At 38.8% G+C, this 21,803-nt stretch overlaps 1 protein-coding gene across 1 annotated transcript; it reads left to right on the forward strand.

The window, feature by feature from the left end:
- Positions 1 to 10,357: 10,357 nt before the first annotated feature.
- Positions 10,358 to 10,720, forward strand: LOC145995112 (protein GVQW3-like). Its single transcript, XM_083131648.1, has one exon. The coding sequence runs from the start codon at positions 10,358 to 10,360 to the stop codon at positions 10,718 to 10,720; it is 363 nt and encodes a 120-aa protein (XP_082987774.1).
- Positions 10,721 to 21,803: the final 11,083 nt, after the last annotated feature.

Consider the following 21,803-nt stretch of genomic DNA (forward strand, 5'->3'; position numbering starts at 1 on the left):
CCACAAAGGTGTAAATCTGAGATTATAGCAAATGAAACTTAGGTTATTTGCAGTGAACCTCACGATATTTTCAGTATTTTCCCACTACATTATCCGGTTAAAGGGATTCTGACTTAATTTAAAACCTCACCCTCCCTTCACCCTAGTGCAGTGGTATTCAACCTGGGGTACTCGTACCCCTGGGGGTACGCGAAGACTTTTTAGGGGGTACGCAAAATTTAAAATAATTATAAATAATGAAAACTGTTTTAGACAGAGATAACTTGAAAATGTAATAAAGGGAAGCAAAGAAAATAGACATTTCTTTGTCAACATTTTCCTCAAAGTAAATATAATAAGGGATCGATCGAGAATTTCATGTTACTCCCCCCACCGACCACCAGACTAACGGATCCTTACTCTGATTTATTATTATGCTCAGAACTTGTATTATCCTCTATTTCCAAGAATCGCTTTTGTTTACTCTTTGCAACAATGAAATCTTGCAGCTGCGCTCATTGCTAATCGTGCTCCGAATGGTATTTGAATTGTTTGCTTCAAACGCTGACAATAATGGGAGTGTTTGTGAATGTACGTTAAGGACTGGAGAAAGAAAGAAAGAGAGGAAGGGAAGAAGGGAGGGAATGGGGAGTTTAGTGTTATTTCGTGACTGTTGTGTGAAGGTGCGGTTTCTTCTCGTCTCTCCCTCTTTATAGTTACGTTCAGTTTCTCGTTATTAGTGTGGTGATTTTAGCTTCTGTTGCATCATGGATAAATTCATTATAAGAGGAAAACGTAAAATCAGTGAGACAAGTGAAAGTGGCGCTAGTGTTGAACCACCGACAGTGAAAAGTGCTGCAGAATCGGTTCCTCATCCACCGGATATCAGTGAAAATAGTGTTCAACCATCTACGACCAAGTCGAAAATATCGAAAAACGTGAAATAAAGGTATTACAATGAATCTTACATTAAATATGGATTTGAATCGAATACGTGTGATCCACCTCTTCCCCTCTGTATAACTGTATGAAACCATCGCTCCTTCACAGACACTTGGTAACCAATCATAACGAGTATAAAGACAAGCCAGTTGAATTTTTCAGGCGCAAAGCGGAAAATTTAGGTAAAAATTCAATTGTAATATAGAATTTTACACAATCAACAAAGGTGGCACTGCAAACATCGTATGAGTTAGCGTTGTTAGTTGCCAAAAATAAATCACCCTACACCGCGGTTGAATCTCTTATCATTTCGGGCGCTTTGATTATAGCAGATAAAATGTTACACAAAAATTCCGCCAACGTAAGAAAAACAATTCCGAATTCTGACACAAGTGTAGGACGTTGAATTCATGACATGACAGAAGATGTTGTTGAGCAAATAGTAGAAAGCATTAAAATGGACAAAAGATTTGCAATTCAAATCGATGAATCGGTGGGTGTTTCCGATTATCCCGAGCTACTTATATATGTTGGGTATTTCGACGTTAAGAAATGTGCTATTAGTGATGAAATTCTGGGATGTAAACAACTACCAGAACATACAAAGGGAGAGGATATTTTTAAAATTCTTAATAATTTCATATAATTTGAATTAATTTTGTCGTGGGACTGGTGTGTAAGTTTGTCCACAGATGGTGCTGCTTCACTGACAGGCCAAAAAACCGGCCTTGTTGCTCGTATTCGCCAAATGAATCCTCAAATAATTTGGGAACATTTCATTATACACAGAGAAAATTTGGTCGCCAAAAATATAACTCCTGATTTAAATATTCAATATGCTGACCAAGGCAGTAATTTAATTTTATTATAAATCATAGACTAAAGGTAACGTTTCAACCTTCTAGCAAGGTCTTCTTCAACTCTGTACCAAGTACAAATGTAACAAGATACAAAAAAAGAACGATTTATATACACAAACATTTTCCCCTCCAGACTATTAGAAAGTTGTTCTGGAACATTCTAGCAGGTGGCTATCCCTTGTCAACTGTACTTTCACCTAAAAGGCTAAACATATTAACTTCCATATAGAATGTGATTGGACTCTTTATCTCACGCTCTTTTTCCTTCATTCTTCTTCCTTCTTCTCTCCTCTTTCTCTCTTGTCCTTCCACTCTTTCTAACACCTTCTTCCATTCTTTGTTTAACTTCAGTCCCCCATTCCAGTTCATTGTGTCTTCTTCACCTTTCTTCTCTATTTCCTTGGCCTCCTTCCATTTTCTCACTAGTATTCTCTTCTCCCTTCCTATCTGCTTAGCCTCATCCCACTCTATATCATGCCCTGTTTTTCTCGTGTTTAAATATCGCATTTCTCTCTCTCTTGAGTCGTACATCATCCCTATGTTGTTTCAACCTGTCTTTCAGCCTCTTTTTCGTTACTCCTATGTACACACTCTGACATTCTTTACATTTCACTTCGTAGATAATTCCTTCCTCTTCTGTTTTCCTTTTTCTTGTTTGCATTCTTCGCTATTCTAAAGATGCTTCTCCCTCCCTTCCTGTAAGTTTTAATTAGCGCTTTCCTAAGCATTTTGCATATCTTTTCTGTGGTCTTCCCCATACTCCTTATTCCAAACCTCCTCTCTTTTTCTTTCTCTTCCTCTCTTTCTTTCTCTTCCAATTCTTCCCTGCCAATTTTCTTCCTTCTTCTGTTTATGTCCAGTCTATCCTCCTTCTCATAGCCATTCTTTTCCAGCTGTTTCCATAGGCTATTTATTTTGCCTTCTTTTTCATATTCTTTCGTGCATATTTTCTTGATTCTGTTTTCCATATTCTTTATAAAATTTATTTTTGTCACCTCACTTACATCACATCTTTTGTGGTAGAATACCCCTACTGCACACTTCTTCTGATGCCAAGCGGTTTCAATTTATTGTCCTCTCTTCCCTTTCATCAATATATCTAAGTAGCTTAACTTGTCTTCTTCTTCTATTTCGACTTCCAATAATATCCCTCTTTCTTCAATTTCTTTGGCAAAAATGTCGAGCTGCCTCTTCCTTCCCTTCCATATACCAAAATAATCGTCCACATATCTGCAAAACAGAATTATTTTGTCACCTCCTTTTACTATTACTTTCTTTTCCCATTCATTCATAACCAATTCAGCCAATGCTGGGCTTAGGCTAGAATCTATATTCAGTCCTTCACTCATTAACGTTATTTTATCCCCCATTATACTGTAACCGTTATTCCAAATGGTTTCCAGCGCTTTCACTACCCTTACAATATCCCATTCTCCTATAATTTCTTGTCCCATTCTCTTTTTAACAATGTCCAAAACGTGTCCCCTCTTGATGCTCGGGAACATACTTTTCACGTCTAAGCTAAACATTGTCGTCTTCATCTCATTTAACTCAAGTCCTTTTATGAGGTCCACTACTTGTTTGTTCACTGTTCTCAACTGCTCTGCTTTCTTGCTGTGTTACTAACACTTCAATAATTTTCTTTAATTTCTTTTCCAAGCGTTCCAAAATATTGCTTCTGCAGTCCATTACTGGTCTCAACTTTATCTCCTCTTTATGTATCTTTGGAAAGCCTTTCAAACTTGGTAGTCTTCCTGTCTTCTTTATGCACTTCTTGAATCCTCTCCTCCTACAGTCTTGTATGACCCTTTCTCTTATAGTTTGTTCTTCTGTTCCACAAATCCCCTCATATCCGTTCTCTTTTAGGTCTTCATAGTTCCTCTCGTACCATTCGCTTTCCATCACCACAATTGCTCCTCCTTTATCTGCCTGCTCTATCACCACATCACTTCTTGTCTTGATTTTCTTCATCCATTCCCTTTCTTTTTGACTCAAATTATCTACTTTTCCTTGCTTTTCCATTTTTTCTTCAGTATGGCTGCTGTTCTTCTTCTAATCTTGTCTCTTTCTGGTTCTTCTTTTATATGGAGCACTGCTTCTATAATGTCATATATAACTTCTTCATAATCTACATTTCTTTCTTTAACTTTGAAACCTCTTCCTAGTTTTAAAAAAGCTTCCTCTTCTTTTGATAGGTCTACATTCCCTATTACCACAACTCTTCTTCTGGTATCCTCTTCTTCTTCCTCTTCTCCCCTTTCTTCTTTCCATCCTAGTCCCTCTCCTTTCTTCTTCAACTTTATTTTTATTTTCTCTCTAAATTTCTCCTGCCAGCTTTTCATTTCGTAAAATGTATATTCTCTCGTAAAAATGGTGAGACCATCTGCAATAGCTTTTTCAATTCTTATCAGTTCCTCCTTTATTATTTTTATCTCCTTTCTTCTTGCCATTATTTCATTCCATATCAGTTCTTTTTCCATTTTCTGAACCAATATCTTCCATCTCCTGGTGTTGCAAACCACTCTCTTCTTACTTATTTTTAATCATTTAGGCGCTGTGCCTCTCTCCAGACATTTTCTCAGAAACTTCTCTCGTTCGTTTTGTGTATTTCTTTCCTCTTCAAGTCCTTCCAGTTGTTAATTTTCCCCATCAGCCTTGGAAAATGTCCAATTATAACACCATTAAGCCTTGTTTCCATGATATAAAAATTCAATATGCTGACCAAGGTAGTAATTTAATTTTATTATAAAACATAAACTAAACGTAACGTTTCAACCTTATATCAAGGTCTTCTTCAGACTCTTCACCAAGTACAAATGTAACAAGATACAAAAAAAAGAACGATATATATACACAAACATTCTCCCCTCTAGACTATTAGAAAGTTGTTCTGGAACATTCTAGCAGGAGGTTTTTCCTTCTCAACTTCCTGATTTACACGAAACGCTGAACATTGCTGTGAAAGTAGTCAACTTAATCAAGTCGCGTGCACTGAACTCCCGCATTTTCAAAAAAATGTGCTAGGAGATGGGATCCGCACACACTCAACTGTTTATGCACACCGAGGTGCGGTGATTATCGCGAGGACGCGTATTGACTCGCCTTTTTGAACTGAAAAATGAGGTAAAATGTTTCCTTACAAAATTAAAATCCGATCTGGTGACGTATTTTGAGAATGAACAGTGTCTTTGCCAACTAGTTTACTTGACGGATATATTCAACAAATTTAACGATCTCAATCTTCAACTCCAAGGCTTCGACAAAAATATTTTTAAAGCCCGTGAGAAAGTGAAGGGACTTTATAAGGAAGTATTACTTTGGATTGATTCCGTTAATGAAGGAAATATCGCAGTTTTTCCAACTGTGTTGGAATATTGTGGACAAAATGATCTTAGTATTGCTGGTGAATTTCCGGAAATAATCAAATTCCACCTAGAAAATCTCAGGTTACAGGTTTTTGCCATCAATTCCTCTGATCTTCCTGTAAAATTAAAAGAAAGTCTGCTGGAAATGTCCACTGATAGATCACTTGAAATAAAATTCGAAAACGTGTCTATTTACGAGTTCTGGTGTTACGCACGCAAAGAGTATATTGAACTTAGTGTCACGGCCATCACACGCCTTCTTCCCTTCCCCTCCACTTATTTGTGTGAGCAGGGTTTTTCTGCACGACAGCCATCAAAACGAAACACAGAAATCGCCTGAATCCAGATTGATACTCGCACTAAAGAAGATTCAGCCAAGAACCGAGGATCTGGTGTGCAGAAAACAAGCTCAGCCATCACATCAACAGGTAAGAAATATTAAAGTTCATAATATATTTTTGCTATTCCCGTAATTTTCCTTTATTTATTTTATAATTCTCCATTTTATAGTTAAACTGTATTATTTAATAGGTGATGATTTGCATAATTTATTTTAGATGTAGTTATGTATAATCTGAATTAAGGATAACTCGGGGAAGGGGGGGGGGTTACACGCTTGAGTGGAAAAGTTTCTTTAGGGGTACGCGGAGAAAAAAGGTTGAATACCACTGCCCTAGTGGATCTTCCCTGGAAGATACTGACGTCCCGTATGATGGGAAATTCGAAAATACTTTTGTGCATATTTTTGGCTTTACTGGGAATATTTCTGCCTTTGTCTGACAAATTTTTAATTTTTCATGCATGACATAGCCTATTTTTCAATTTTTATGACATAATTACGTACATATTTTACAGTTTTATAGGACATTAAATCCCGGGCCCTAGTCATGACCATAAAAAATTAACATTTTTTCATTAAATCGTGACAAACCTCATCTAATTATATTTGGAGAACTTTGGGAGTATCAGATAGAAAATAAAAACTCTTAAACTTGCAGAATAACACTTAGTGAAGTTATTTTTAAATTATCCTGTTGCAAATATTTAGATGAACTCAGATTGTAACTGTATCGTCATGGGAAGAATACAAACATTGGAGATTTACCACCAGTGACGTGCACTGAGGAGTAGCTAGTCTAGTAGAGATCAATCTCACATTTCGAATTATATTCAAATCACAATATTTATTGTCTTTATTGTCTTGTTAAAGCCACAGTTCATATACAACACTTTCCACGCGCTTCTCGTCCATCGATGCGATCCGCGGGCAAAGCTGCCCGAAGGAAAAAGGAAGATTTCTACCTCTACCTCCCTTGCCCCCCGCTGCAATGAAAGCCCAGGCTTTCAGGTCCCCTAGTCTATCTTCTATAGGACAGATAGGGGATTGGTTTCTCATACATTTTATGTAAATCCTCTAAAGAACTCAGGGTAAAATTTTCTGCAGTACGTACTTATGTTCTCTGTATTTACACAACCTTTTACACGTTGTACAATATGTATGTATAATATGGGATGTAGTTTTATTATTTATGAAATGGGAACGTGTTATGTGCAGACAATAATGTTATGCTTTCTATCTTTTTTTTTTTTTTTTTTCAAGTATGGAATATACAGGGTGGCTCAAAAAGTCACTTAACACCCTCGGTACAAGGCCACTGCAGCGTGCAACATGGAAATAGTGATGACCAATCGTTATCAGGCCAAGGGGGAACCACATTGACGCCACCCGCACGATCGGCGGCCATCTTGATGTCCGTCATCTTGAATTTAACTTCAGAATTTTAAATGGGAAGGGGGTGATATGATATATCAACTCAGGCTAGAATTTCACGAGAAATGCAATGGTGAAGGTTTTTTCGACGTATCTTTAACCAGTAAAAAGTTATGACTGAATTCTTGTACCAATTTGCTCCTTTTCGAGGTGTTAGAAAAATGCCTTAAAATTTGTTTAGCGCATCGGCAATGCATCGAGATCAAAGTGATGTCTAGGGAGAGAAGTTCACATGCCATTGCACACGATTTTAATCGGATACATCTACGAAGAGTTGCGGATTATGAATGGTTGTCGCGAACAATTTACAGTGTGACGCTTCCATTGAATTAAAAGTCCTTCACAGTAACAAGGCTAATGATTATCTTCATAAGGAAGTTCGTAAACACAATATGCGACCCTTGTCATCTGATAACTAACTTTGGACAGAAACTGCTTCACAACGTTCCCATAGTGTTCTGGTGTTCCTCCCTATTGAAAAAACTTTGTAAAAAGTACCTTCTTCCATAAGCAAGGATGAAAAACATGTTTATTTTACAAATCCAAGTAGCCCTAAGCATTTATGGTTCCGTTGATGGAAAATTGACTAACCAATCGTGTTCCACACAGCACGCCACGCCATTAACTTACCAGCACTAACCATTCAGCTTTGATCTGTCGACAATGAAATCTCATATAAAAAGCATCGAATATTCTGTTTATGAACTTCCTTATGAACATAAACATTAGCCTTGTCACTGTGAAGGACTTTTCATTCAATGGAAGCCTCACACTGTAATTGTTCGCGACAACCATTCATAATGCACAGCTCTTCATGGATGTATCCGATTAAAATCTTGTGCAATGTCATGTAAACGTCTCTCCCTAGACGTCACTTTGATCTTGATGCATTACCGATGCGATAAACAAATTTTAAGGCATTTTTGTAACACCTCGAAAAGGAGCAAATTGGCACAAGAATTCAGTCATAACTTTTTACTGGTTAAAGACACATCAAAAAAACCTTCACCGTTGCAGTCCTCGTGAAATTCTAGCCTGATTTGATATATCATATCACCCCCTTCCCATTTAAAATTCTGAAGTTGAATTCAAGATGGCGGACATCAAGATGGCCGCCGACCGTGCGGGTGGCGTGAATGTGGGTGGGTGTGAATGTGGGTGGCGTGCAACATTTCCATGTTGCACGCTGCAGTGACCTTGTAGAGGGTGTTAAGTGACTTTTTGAGCCACCCTGTATAATGATTAAATTACAGATATGTGCTCGGGGTCTCTCTCACTCTCGTTTTAGTAGTGTTTTATTTAAATATACTACTCTTGGCCTCTAACAGTCATAAATACGGATGTATTTATTTGGGCAAGAGAACGCGTGTTCATATTGTTGTCGGTTTGGTTTATTTTACTTCGCTTTTCTGCCACATTTGGTTATCACGAAAATGAGGATGAGTGATGATATGATGAAATTGATGAAGGGACCTCATATGAACAATCCAGGGCAGGATTCGAACCTGTGATGAGTGCGCATTCTTGTCCTATGTGTTGTACTCTGGAGTGAATAATGAAATAATTTGGAAAGAAAAATGTGCCTCAGAACTCAAAAAGCCAAATGAATATTATTGAAGAAACTACAAAAAAGTGTGCTTTGTTTCTGTGCATAAAGTGTGCTTAAAACACCAAATCAACCAACCGTGGGGAGTGGTTATCACAGCGCGCTACGACACCAGGAGTTCCGGGTTCGAACCCCGACCTGGGCATGGATGTTCTTTGGGTTTGTCCCTTCATTAATTTTATAGTATCATCTTCGCAATTAACCAAATGTGACAAAAAGCGACGCTAAGTAACAAAAATGAAATCAAATCATTGATTGATTGCTTGATTTCTTTTATTTTACTTCGCTTTTCCGCCAGTTTGGCTAATCGCGAAGATGATATGATAAAATTGATGAAGTGACACACACAAAGATTACCCATGGCCAAGCCTAGATTCGAACCCAGGATATCTGGCTTATTAGTCAAATCAAATCGTTTTTTTGGTTTTCGAATGAAGGTGGGGTTTACTTGCACTTTTTTTTAGTACTCATTCATCATTATGCAATCTTTTCCTGTTATTGACATTCTTTTTTTTAGGAATACTGGGCCCTAAAGGGGGGAGGGGTGTGACCCACACCAACCCCCCCTTGAGCACGCCACTGACTGATACCCCAAGTGTCGACGTCACCGCACGTCACTGTTTGCCACCTAAAACGGAAATGTGAAGGGACATTTACTGAGATCTTATTTCTACACAGGTCTTCAGCAGCTCCGTATTGATATAAGTTCTTGATCTTTATGTAGGCAAAACATGCAAAATTAAATACATAATAAATATGTAGAAAGAACTACTGATATATGTAAAAAAACGTAAACATATTGAAATATCTAAAACTATGTAAGTACATTAAAATATGTAACATGCGTATACTTTCTCATTTCTGTTTTTTTTAGATTCGTGGCATTAAAAATGTAATTATATTAAATACATTTCTCATTATTATCACATATTAAACAGTTATTTTGAAATAATGAAATTGTAATATGCTAAATTACATTGCAAAGAGTGGCCGCGGTGGCTCAGTCGGTAACGCGTCTGGCTACCATGCTAAAGTTCCCGGGTTCGATCCCCGGCCGGTTCAAATCCGGGAACTTTTCTAACGATGGAAGCGGCCCCGGCGCCCACCCAGCGTCGAATAACATGGGTACCTGGGGGAAACCCTGGGGGAAACCCTAGGGGATAAAGGCGGTCAGGGGCGTGATGCAGATCACATCACCCCCACTCACGACCGGATGAAGAAAGTGTGGGGCGTTAGCCCCACACCCCCTATACGCCTTCATGGCGTAGTGCTATGCACATTGGAGCACTTTACCTTTTTTTTTACATTGCAAAATTCATAAACTGCTTACGTGAATAAAAACAGTTTTGAGCATTCAAATTTGTACAAGCTAGGCCCCGTGGCAGAGTGGTTAGCACATCGCGCTACAACGCAAGGGGTCCCGGGTTCAAATCCCGGCCCGGGCATGGATGTTTGTGAGTGTGCATTTATCAATTTCATCATATCATCACTCATCCCCATCTTCGCAAATTAGCCAAAGTGGCACAAAAAGCGATGTAAAATAAAGCAAATTAATCAATCAAATCGAATCAAATTTTACAATGTAGAAGAATATTGTCACTGAATGAACAAAATAGTTTGTCAGGTTTCTGTTTCTGTACATACGTGGTGCACACCAAAAGTACGTGCCGTTTTGTTCTGAAGTCAACATTTCTTCTCTTTTTAGGGAAATAACTATGGCATCGGAGACTTCCATCCTTCGTCTTCAAGCAGTGTCAGTTTTGTGTGCTAGGTGGCAGTAGTTGAGTGACAGTGCCTGAAGGAGTAGGACGTGTTTCTGATACTGCCTGGGGAAATGGAATTTCCACTTGAAGAGCAACGGGTAATTGTGAAATTGCTTACCGCAGCTGGACGTTGTGCAGCCGATATTCATCGCCAACTGGAGGCCGTGTGTGGTGATAGTGCTCTTGCAGAAAACACTGTTAGGAAGTGGGTGCGTGAGTTCAAAGATGGACGAACCAGTGTGAAAGACGAGCAGAGGTCTGGACGTCCGAAAACAGCATCAACTGATGCTAACATTGACCGTCTTGAACATTTTATCATGGAAGATAGGCGTGTCACCATGCAAGAGATTTGTGATACCCTGGGGCTAACAACGGGAACAGTAGAACGAATAATCACCAAAGATGTGTGCCTAAAGAAAGTTTCCTCTCGCTGAGTTCCACGATTGCTCAGTGATGATCAAAAAGATGCTCGCGTTCGATCCAGTGTTGCAAATTTGACACGATTCAGAAGGGAGGGACACCATTTTTTGGACAGTATTGTGACAATGGATGAAACAAATTTCATTATTCAATCCATAAACAAAAAGACAGTCGATGCAGTGGAAACACACAGATTCACCACCCCCGAAAAAATTTCGTCAGGTTGCATCAAATGACGAAGTGCTATACGCAATATTCTGGGATTCCCAGGGAGTGATATTGTCTCATCCAGTTCCCAAAGGTCATACAATTACGGGCGAGTATTTTCGTAAACTTTTGGCTACAGAATTTTTGCCGAAATTGACTATGAAACGACCACAAATGGCTAATGGCAATTTCATTCTCCACATGGACAATGCATCGCCACATCGTGCTAATGTTGTGACCTCATTCTTGGCTGACCACGGTATTGAACTTCTGACACATCCACCATACTCACCAGATTTAGCCCCGAGTGACTTCTGGTTGTTCCCAAACCTCAAGAATTCTCTTCGTGGACGCCATTTTGCCAATAGATCATCTCTGTGAAGTGCTGTTTTCCAGTATCTAAAACATACCTCCAAATATGACTATGCCACATGCTACACAAAATGGACTGAGCGATGGCAAATATGTATCAATAAAGAGGGAGAGTTTGTTAAAAGATAAACACAGGTTATTTCATTGTATTTCATTTTTCTTGAAAATTAGAACGAAACGGCACGTACTTTTGGTGTACACCTCGTACTATGGTAATACTCGTATGACGCACAGTGAACCACTAAATTCATTTTGAGAGTTCTTCTTTTTAAGATATCAAAGTCTGAATATTTGTCCCAGAATTATAGCGCCTTACTCAACACAAAACCAGAAAGATGGCCCAAATACCGCATTTCATGTAAAAATATGTACTGTAAATGCGAAATATGTAATAAACCTCAAAATAGATGTGTAGATATGTAAAAATATGTAACATGAAATACACATACATGGTTCTTAACAGCGTAATTTGCCGACATTTGTAATTTTTGCTTGGCTACATTCAAAGAAAAAATATGTAAATACATGAAATTCCGGGCCCTATTGATGACGTAGTTGTTACTTGTTAGTATAAACCATTGTGTTTTTTCAACTGATAGATGATGGTTTAGTTCTAGAAAAGAGCTTAAAGAAACATCTCTTTGTTGGAGACGGGGTGTGGGGGGAGGGGTGGGGGACATGCTACTACGTCACCATGCAGTTTTATGGAACATGAATTAATATGTTGCTCCATTTGTAGTAGCTACGTATTTTGTACCTTTATGAGGAAATATCATGGACACGATATACATCGTTAACAGAAAAATATCGTGGGAACGATGTATCGAATACACGAAAACATATTGGTCACGATGATCGCCTGCATGATAAATAATGTGCTCACCATACGATATATATATTGCTACCACGACAAATATTGCGATCTCGATATATCTCGTGTTCAATTTCTTCTAGACGACATGGATGACGATAAAGAAAATGATGGTGATAAATCTTACGCAGGATATTAATATCTTTAAAACCACGCAAGGGCTGACATTTCTGAGGGAGCGGGGCAACTAAACGAAAACACATGGAACCGGAAATGGTTCACATTCGTTGAGGATGAAAGTGCCGAAAGCACACGGCCCGTGACTGTTCCAGCAGCAGAGAATGTTGCTGGGATATACAGTATAAATATCTTTGCAAAAGCTGATTATTTGAGTTCTTAAACATACAAAATGTTTTATGTTTTTCGACAATATTGTTGAAAATATTTTCTGTTTATAACTGTGCACGATGTTCATGTTTCATTGCTCGAATAGCTATTTTTCAATCAAACTTAAGTCTTTATTAACCGCCTTTCAAAAAATATTCAATATGATTTTCACTAATAATAGGCATATAATATTCAAAGTAATAAATGCAGTAATTGTCCATTCATATGTTGCGTACATTTTGGAAGTACCATTCAACCGTTAAATGAAGCTTATACAGGATGCGTCACAGGAAACGGACGGTTTTTGAAATGGAGAATTCGAGGCAGGGAGAGGGTGTAGAGATGGAAGTAGGGTTGCATTGAACTCGCTCGGCCATGGCATTTTCGCCTCGGCTGGGCTCGGTTGCAGTCATGGCGCCGTGGACATTAGAGCATCGTGTGTTCGCATACGACAATTTCGTGAAAAGTGGCAAATGGATCCATGACGCCCGATATTGAAACGACACCGAAGGAGCCGCTGTGTTTCAATAATCGACTCGCAACTTATCCGTTTCCCATGACGCTCCCTTTATACAAAAAATGCATTGTATTTCTAATATAACGATAATAAATTTTAAGAATTGTTACATTTTACATACCTATGTAGATGTACTGTGGTAATTTTTCAAATTATTGGTTTAAATACACATAATTCAACGAAAAAGGAGACTTATCACCATTAACCATTAACTTATAACCATTAAGTGGAAGAAACTTAATCTAGTTTAGTGACACACAAATAAGGAAAATACTGTTGCTTGAGCCAAAAGCATATAGTTTATATTTTGAATATGTTTCTAAATAACGTCTTTAATTAATGCATTTAAATCTTTTTGAAATTATAAAAACATTGTAACTTATCATTTTGTGACATTTTTAAAACTTTATAAAGTTACGTGTCTTGTATTTTTGTATCCTTGTAGCACAATATTTGAATCGAAGAGATGTAAAAGGACCAAGCAACACAAGTTACAGAAAAACGAAAAAAACCTATGTCCAGGATAATTGACACACAGAAGTAAAAAGTAAAGTGTTCCCCTGTGTTTAGCACCACGCCAAGAAGGCGTATAGGGGTAACGCCCCACACTTTCTTGATCCGGTCGTGAGTGGGGGTGATGTGATCAGCACCACGCCCCTGACCGCCTTTACCCACCAGGTTTCCCTAGGTACCTATGTTATTCGACGCTGGGTGAGCGCCGGGGTTGGATTTGAACCGGCCGGGGATCGAACCCGGGACCTTTAGCATGGTAGTCAGACGCGTTACAGACTGAGCCACCGCGGCCACTACAGAGAAAAATGTAATACTTATGGTTTGTAATACTTGTTGAGGCCAGTGTCCTCGTTCTGTTCTCTATGGCATTATGTTCATGACTTTCAAAATGAACATGCGAGAAGTGGAATGTTTTCTTTTTTTATCTCATCGATTCATGTGTAAAGTTCAAAATATAACTAATTCCACATCACTTAAGGCGCTGTTAGACAGCAATTACTTTAGGAAACATGAAAGACGTTACGTCCCGGGAATGTGTAGGGAAAGCGATTGGAAACAAGTCCTCTGTAGTGACTCGAGAGGGCTCCAGAACTCATGAAAGGCATTGATGGAAAACGCAGCTGCAGGTACCAGCCGTTTGCAGTTGAGCGCACAGTTTTGCTCCACCCACTCACTTTCTCCCCTTCTCTGCCCTTACGCTCTACTTTGCTCAACATATTCCTGAGACAAAGTTTACGCGTAGGGTGTAAGAGGTGGTCATTTTGAAAGGTACCCCAAAATCAACCTCTCTTCTATACGTAGTACACACTGGACTGCAGTTTGCAGATTAACAAGGCTCTGGCGTCTGGGCTCACAACCAATATATTCTGCGGGGCCTGTGCTGTGTTGTCCACATACGTATTTTTGTTGTCTTCATTTCATCCATTTGATCTTATTACCATTCTTCTCCATCGTCGTGATTAGTAAAAAGTGGCAGAAATGCGACGTTAAACAAACTGAATATATCAATTAACACGTACGTGTAAGCACCAAACGTTTTCACATGTCGACGAATAATGCTGGGTAAACAGAGAAACATGCGTTGGTGAAGACGAAAAAATGCTTCATGAAAGCTCTCCTTTTGGATTGTTCATCTTTTATCTTGATCAAAATCTCATTCAGTATTCACGGCAGCCTCTTGGTCTGCTTGTAAAGCTTAAAGAAACTCAGTCTCCTCCGAACGTCGGCGACTTTGTCCTCTGTGTAAGAGGATGTGTGCCGGCAGCGGGCTTCCTAAGATATTCCTGGGGATGTTCACTTGGTTTAACAGGTAATTAATGACGCTGTTTGATAGTACAGGCATATATAGCATTCATGTAAGATTGTAGAGAGAGACAGAGATAAAGTAAAGGTGTATAAAAGTAAATGTTTTACACTGATATGCTATTCATCCGTTCAACGACTTCTCTCTCCCTCTTTTTTTTTTTTAAATAACCAATTTCGTGACGGGAAAAAAAGGATACAGGAATCTTTCTTGGATTGCGACAAAACTTGTTGGCCAGAAATCATTATTTTGGAGTGGAGAGGGAGATGTACTGATAATAATAATAATAATAATAATAATAATAATAATAATAATACCTTCGTTATTTTAATGTGCATCATCATCATCATCATTATTATTATTATTATTATTATTAGTAGTAGTAGTGGTAGTAGTAGTAGTAATAACTGTATCTATGCATTTGTGGTTGGTGCTCCGGGCCGGCTATTGACTGAAACCACTTTAACATGGTAGAACGCTTTCTGGGTAAAAAATACCCAGAAGTAAAATTACTTTTTAATTGTTTTTTAGCATGTAACTGATAATAATAATAATACCTTCTTTTATTAAACTAATTTTATTAAGTGTGAATGTTTTTGTAGTATTACGCAACTGATACAGAAGAGAAAAAATACGGTAAGCCATAACGTAAGAACGTGCAATGGATAAAAAATACCCACAAGAAAAATTGGTTGGTTGATTTGGTGTTTTAAGTCCACTTTATGCACAGTAAGGCTAATCGGGACTGGACCTACTGTTTAAAGTTGGATTCGAACCACTATGTGTCTCCACCGGGTATCGAACCCAGGGCCCCTTGATTACAAGGCGACGACGCAACCACTGCGCCATCGGGGAAGCCCCGCAAGAAAAATTGTCCGAAGTCTTAAGTCCGAATTATAGGGTAGAGCTGGGCTACTCCGCCCATTTTAAATTTAAGGCATTATAAAATAAATAAGAAATCGAGTTATTGTAAAGATCAAAGACCAAAATACACCTTATTATTCCCTTCAAGCATACAAATACTAATTTTAAAAATATCTTACAAACTACGGCTTTGTTTAAACAAAACATAAAGTGATGCAAAAATTGAAAATCTCAAAATGAGCGAGGCTATTACGCCCGGTACATGGGGTTATTTCGCTCAAAATGTTTCATGATTTGTATTACAAACATTTGCCACAAATGAAGTTGTTCCTGTTAACAGCACCAACACACACCTCGTCAAACCATGTTCCTCATTTCTCACACTTTATCCAGTCACCCTTTGGTGTTGATTTCGTAGAATAATAGATCACTCCACAGCATCTGCATGGTACATCTTCCTCGCCAAAGTCTTCGAGTTGGATTCGCAGTACCTCATCACTTGGCTCACTATTTCTTCGACGCTGTTTAGTAGGCCTAATAGGCGAGATGTCACTATTTCTCTTCATAAAACCTGTAAACCAATCCTTGCCAGCAGATGTTGATTCACTACTCCAAGGATGGTTTATATTCTCCATTGTGGCATATACATATGCTGCCCTTCGTATCTGGTCCGGTGTGCACCCAAAATCTTTGCAGCCAAGTTCTTTAACATGGAAACAAAATCCTTCTCTTCCTCCAAACTGAAAACTGTGGGGTGGCCAACTGATGTAGACACTACTTTTTCTCCTAATGCTTCCTGACGTTTATGTAAATGAACACGATCCTTCAGGGAGAATTCACACCGAAGAAACACGCGACATGCAACACGAAACACGTGTCGCTTGGAAGCCGTGCCCTCGTATCAACTATACTGAGCACCGAAATGTTCTGCTGAAACTGGTTGACAACTATCGTAATCCCAATATCATATTTGAGTTGTGAGTTTTCGTTTTTTAAGCCCATTTTATGCACAAATAGACTAATCAGAACTGGATCTGCCCGGTGCCTCCCCGGTTATCGAACCAGGGATCACTTAATTACAAGGAGACGACGTTACCACTTTGTCTTCCATATTTTTATATTTGTCAACAATCCTACGTACACACGTAATCAAACTATTATTACTCTTATGATTATGCTAGAATTTATTTATCAATATTTAATTTCATAGGTACATGTTAATTCATGCATAAAATCTTAAATACTGTAAAGATTTACGAGGAAAATTCTTCGGCTACGGGCATTGACTTAAAAAAAAATACCGTGACATGGTTTCACGAAGGTTGAGAACCATTTCTCTAGTGTTAAGGTATTCGCTTTATTCAGGCTGAAAAGTCTAGCGTATACAGTTTGAGGTCAGTGCATATTATTTCTCAGTTTTCTCGTGCACAACATGCCTCTCCCAAGTTTCAATAACTTGCACAAATTTTACAACCCAATTTATTTAGTTCGTTCAATATTGATTGGCACTCCCCCTATAACTCCTGCAATGTAGCAGTGTGAAATGTGTGTCGATGTCTGCGTGAAGATAGACGATAGTACTGTCTACCGCCACCAGATGGTGTTGCTGCTTCCCATAGGTAGCGCATAGGAGCAGCATTTGTTCCGGCATGCCAGTACGCTGGTGGACAGCGATCCGACAAAAAGGAAGTAGATACGATACGCATGGGCAACGGTGGATAGTGTGGTTTCTCTGGAGGGAAGGAGTGACTGCTTCAGACATCCACAAGAGGTTAGTAGCCATATGTGGGGAGACAGCACCAAGTCGCAGATCAGTGTTTCGGTGGGTAGCAGAGTTCAAAGACGGCAGGGACTGTGCGGAAAACGCAAAAGCACTGGGCGTCCAGCAACTGCACGAAAAGCAAACAATGTCCAGCGTGTCAATGACTTGATAATGACGAACAGACGCATGACGTTTGATGAACTACAGACGGCAACAGGTTTATCACGGGAAACCCTCCACACCATCATCCATGAGGATTTGAAGATGAAGAAGGTGTGTGCCCAATGGGTGCCCCATTCCCTCACCAGAGCGCAGAAACAACAGCGTGTGGAGATATGCGAACAGTTGGTGCAACAGTACAGTGCAGATCCAGCGGAGTTCTTTGAGCGTCTGGTCACCGTCGACGAGTCATGGTTCTTCCACGAGACTCCAGAAAGAAACAAAAAAAACCGCCAGTCTATGGAGTGGAGGCATACTGGGAGCCCTCGTCCCAAGAAGTCACGGCCGGGACTATTCATGCACAAACAAATGGCGATTGTGTTCTGGGATCAGGAAAGGATACTTCTGGTGGACTGGCTCCTTCCCAATACGACCATCAACAGTGATCGGTACTGCAGTTCACTGCTCCAACTCCGCCGACGCATTCAACAACGCCGCCACGGAAAATGGGCACGTGGCGTTTTTCTCCAACAAGACAATGCGCGCCCACATGCCAGTCGCCAGACCATGGCCACCGTGCGTGAACTAGGGTTTACTGTGCTGCCAGATAATAATAATAATAATAATAAATTTTCTTTATTCAGCGGGCGAGGTTCAGTCAAGGGCTGCTCTGCCACCTAACCCTTGTCAATATGATAATACATATGAGATTATTATAAACTTATGGAGCAGTAAGCTAAGCGTAAAAAAAATAATAATAATGATAATAATAATAATAATAATACAAAAAAAATTAAAAATAAAAAAAATAAAAATGAAGAAAGAAAAAAAATACATAGGAATTAGTTGCATACAAAAAAAAGTGTAACTAGAAATACAAAAGACAATAGTAATAATAATAGAATAATACAATTCCTTTTAGTGAGTGACTTAATACCTTCAGTACGTGCCCCGACTCGGCCATTGTTCCATTAACAGCAGATCTTTTATTTTACCTTTGAAATATAATGGGTTGTTTACACTAGCGATATTTGCAGGCAATGCATTCCATGCTTTGGGAGCCGAAAAGGAGAAAGATGATTTGTAGGCCGTGGTAGAGTGATGGGGTAAATCGAAGTTCTTCCGCTTGCGGGTAACATACTGATGGATTTCCCTACGGGAATGCATCTTCTCAAACAGGTACTGCGGTTTACCTTCCGTCAGTATGCGGCGTATAAAACAGAGATAGTGCAACTTCCTTCTGTTTGCCATGGTAAGAACCTGATTATTATTTAAGAATGGAAGAATATGATCGGATCTTTTTGCTTGAAAAATGTATCGGAAACAGGCATTTTGCACCATTTGTATTTTTTTACTGAGCTTTTGCGAGAGTTGAGGGCCGTAAACATTATCACAATAGTCGAACAAAGGGTAGATTAATGCTTGGATGAGTCTTAGCTTGCATTCCGCAGGGAGGAAGTCACGGAAACGATTCAGATTCCTAAGTGTTCCATAAGCTTTCCTACATTGCGTCTTTACATGTTCTGTCCAATCAAAAATTTCGTCAAAAATCAGACCAAGATTTTTAGCAGTGTTATTCCTGACAATGGGCAAATTGTTCATTTTGAGATCGATCTTCATATTTTTAATTAACGACCTTGAATAATTAGAACCAATGATTATGAAAGTGGATTTTTCTGGATTTATTTTAAGACCGTTCCTAGCGACTATGCCCTATTCGACGTAATGAAAGAGGTCATGCGGGGTAAGAAGTTCACCACAAATGACGAACTTCATGCAGTTGTCCGCCAGTGGCGCCGGGATACCCCCCCAGAATGGTTTGCTACGCAAATACGGAAGCTGCCAGAACGATGGCAACAGTGCGTAGACATTGGCGGGGAATACCTTTAATATAATCTGTATTCGATTGTTCAATAAATGGTACCTGTGAACACAATAAAATTGTAGTAAAGTTAAGTAAAGTATTCCCCTGTGCTTAGCACCACGCCATGAAGGCGTATAGGGGGTGCGGGGGTAACGCCCAACACTTTCTTGATCCGGTCGTGAGTGGGGTGATGTGATCAGCACCACGCCCCTGACCGCCTTTACCCCCCAGGGTTTCCCCCAGGTACCCATGTCATTCGACGCTGGGTGGGCGCCGGGGCCGCTTCCAACGTTAGAAAAGTTCCCGGATTTGAACCGGCGGGGGATCGAACCCGGGACCTTTAGCATGGTAGTCAGACGCGTTACCGACTTTTTTTTCTTTTTATTTCCTTTATTTCCTTTTTACATTTTCAGAATACAAACACAGACTTTTTAGGTGATATTTACATAGTATGCATAACAGTTAAAAAATTTGCATACGTAGTATGCATAGCATATGAAGAAATATGTTGATATTCTTGATGCATATATATTTCAAATTTCTCACGAAAATCCTGTTTCTTATAGGTAGTAATAAACCAAGCATAATTCCCTAATATCCATTGCACACTATTTAACTTTGTTTTCGGGTAATATGTAAAACTTGGACACAAAAGGTGATCAATCGTAATTTGCCTCTGGCTTGTTCTGCATATTATACTAATCATTTTCGTGATATATTCCCACGTTGATTTTCTAGTTTTACACTCACTGATTAAGTGTTCTATACTTTCATCTACATTACACCATTTACACAGCGGATTTTCCGCTAATCGGAATCGATGAAGTTGAGTTCCAGTTATCAAGATTTGGTGAACAATACAATACCATGCAGACCGTATCTTTGTTGATAAGTGAGTTGCATGTACATTTATCCAAACTCTGTTCCAAAGAACACGAGGGTCCTTCAACATTATTTTACATTTATGGTGCATAGTCTTACGTTTAATTTTGTATATGTTTTTTACAGTGAGTATTTGAAGGTTGTCCGATAATAACAAAGTATAGCATATTTCTACAATAGAATCTACCAAGTATTGATACTGTTTGGGAATAGTGCTTATATCAATTGGATATTCTAACACAATAGTGTTCAAACATTGCTTTAGAATCGTACCTGTCAGACCATCAGAGTGATTTACCATTGCTGCAATGTTAGCCTGAATCATCAGTACTTGACTTTTAGTTGCCACATGAACCAACTTTAATCCGCCACATTCAACAGGTAGACACATGGTTTCATGACTAACCCGAAGGATATGTCCAGACCACATAAACCAATTTACAGCACTTTTCAGTTTCGCAAGGTCTATTTTTCTTGGTGAAAGAACTTTCGCCAGAAACCAGACCTTGGAGAGCGCGAACATATTTACAAAAGCTGCACGTGATATTAAGCTTAAATTCCTAAGTTTATGTTTACATAAAACAGCTTTAATAGCTCCTATTACCATATTATAATTTAATTCCTGCATCTGTCTAATTGACCTAGCAAATATTATTCCCAGTATTTTAAGTTTTGGAACAACTTGAAAATTTTCTTGAGATCTGTTTTGATTTATAGAATTTAAATACATCATACGAGTTTTTCCATAATTTATCGTTAAACCTGAAATCAGTTTGTATTTCTCCATTTGTTGATATATAATTTTTGTGTCAGTCTGAGACTGAACTAAAATAGTGACATCATCAGCATATGATAATACTTTAATATTTTGATTGCTAATTATAATACCAGATATTTCCTTTTCTAACGATATTAACAAAGGCATGAGCGAGACACAAAAAATCAACATAGAGAGAGAATCTCCCTGTCGAACCCCTGCACACACTGGGAAGGGGTTCGTTAAGAATCCATTTATTTGAATTTTGGATTCTGCGTGTTTGTATAAACCTTGTAAGGCATTTAGAAAATTACCTCCTAGGTCAAGTTTACCAAAAACATTGAACATATGTTCATGATTAACAGAGTCGAAAGCATGTTGGAAATCTACAGCTAAAATTGCGTGATTTACATTAGCAGAGTTGGAGTTTGAACTAGAAATTACTTCACGGAGTGTTTGCAACACACCATATATATTTTTGTGTTCACCGTAACAATATTGCATCTTGCCAACTAATTGTTCAGCATAAGGAGTCAGACGTTGCATCATACACCGAGAAAATATTTTGTAGTCTGCACACAGTAGAGTTATGGGACGATAATGAGACACTTTCTTTGGTTGCGCTATTTTAGGCACTAATACTATAACACCAGTATTTGATGTTTTACCTGTGATGTGATTCCTAAAAACTGCATTTAC

Source organism: Lepisma saccharinum, chromosome 11, assembly GCF_977018435.1.
Source record: "Lepisma saccharinum chromosome 11, izLepSacc3.1, whole genome shotgun sequence".
Lineage (NCBI taxonomy): Eukaryota > Metazoa > Arthropoda > Insecta > Zygentoma > Lepismatidae > Lepisma > Lepisma saccharinum.

Excerpts from the sequence above, each read along its gene's own strand:
- LOC145995112 (XM_083131648.1), top strand. The coding sequence starts at position 10,358 with ATGGAATTTCCACTTGAAGAGCAACGGGTAATTGTGAAATTGCTTACC.